General features: G+C 49.0%; 1 protein-coding gene across 1 annotated transcript; it reads left to right on the top strand.

Annotated features, from left to right (window-relative positions):
* Window positions 1–451: 451 nt before the first annotated feature.
* On the top strand, window positions 452–954 carry LOC139835348 (uncharacterized). Its single transcript, XM_071825205.1, has one exon. It carries the CDS (start codon window positions 590–592, stop codon window positions 860–862), a length of 273 nt encoding a protein of 90 aa, XP_071681306.1. The 5' UTR covers window positions 452–589; the 3' UTR covers window positions 863–954.
* Window positions 955–1353: the final 399 nt, after the last annotated feature.

The following is a 1353-nucleotide window of genomic DNA, read 5'->3' as shown; positions in this document are numbered from 1 at the left end:
TTACCCGCAGTCTGTACCGGCATTACGATGCATTCAATTGTAAAGACCAGTGGGCCATGAACACTGTTCAATAACCAGAATACTCGGTCAAATACGTACCAATATAAGAGCATTGGCTTCCATCTGTCGGGGGCTCGTTGGTCCATCGCGCAAGTGCAGATGCACCCGGGAGCCATATCACATTTCCGCTATACATATGAAATAATATCTACTGAAAATCAGATGAGTTGATTTGTATTTTATACTATTATCTCTGCCGGCATGGTCTGGCCGCGACGGACAAAACCGCCCCATCCGCCGCAAATAAACAAGGCGAGACAGGTAGAGCACCTCCGGGACGATAGCGAGATGTGCGGCGTACGCAAGCAAAGTGCCTCTGAAAGCGCCCTGTTTCCTTGGAAACCAGTGCCTGCGGCCAACTGTTTTGCTCACGTCCTCCGTTATATATAACCCAACCTACTCCTACCCCTCATTCCAACAGCACAAGCATCGACTCAGTTCTTTCACTACTCTGCAAGTCCAACACTACACACGCACACAGCGATCACAAATCAGTTTGCAGTCTCGACCAACCCAGCAAGAAGAAGAGATGGCTGCCGGAGCAAAGGCATCCTGGATGGTGGCGATGAGCGTGGGCGCCGTGGAGGCGCTCAAGGACCAGGCCGGACTCTGCCGCTGGAACTACGCGCTCAGGTCCATCCATCGGGCCGCCAAGGCCAAGGCCAGCACCCGCAGCGCCGTCTCTCAGGGCAGGAAGCAGCTTCCGGCCTCTGCGGCGGCGGTGGCAGAGCAGCGGCGAGCACAGAAATCCGAGGAAGGGTTGAGGACGGTGATGTATCTCAGCTGCTGGGGACCCAATTAGTAGCAACCGCTCGTTACATGTGCTTTCTTGCACCAATGGCCTGGCATGTGACTTTGCTGGTTGTCCTCCATTGTACTCCCTCTCTTCCATTCTATAGTCTTATTGCTTTCAAGACTAAATTAAATAAAGAAAGATTTTTTTACACAAGACCCCTTGATGAACGATTTGAGATCAACGTAAAATTTGGTAAATCCATATCTTTCTAACTTACCATAACAATTTTTGGGAGCTAAACGATTTGGGAGCTGAACGGGGAGGGGTAACTGAAAAAAAGCTAAGCTACAACCTTATATTCTGAAACAAATGCCGAAAATCTATAAGCACTATATAAAGGAACGGAGGGAGTGATATACCACCACGATGATGATGATGATGATGATGAAAATTTCAGTCACTTAGCTGAGTTTACCATTTTATTCCCTTTCCATTTACTTTGAACTGGTTCCAAGTGCGTAGTTCCCGTGGCTCGAACTGCTGTGCGACAGTTCGTT

This window comes from Lolium perenne, chromosome 2, assembly GCF_019359855.2.
Source record: "Lolium perenne isolate Kyuss_39 chromosome 2, Kyuss_2.0, whole genome shotgun sequence".
Lineage (NCBI taxonomy): Eukaryota > Viridiplantae > Streptophyta > Magnoliopsida > Poales > Poaceae > Lolium > Lolium perenne.
The sequence above is the reverse complement of the archived record's forward strand: the minus strand, read 5'-3'. Positions and strand labels throughout refer to the sequence as shown.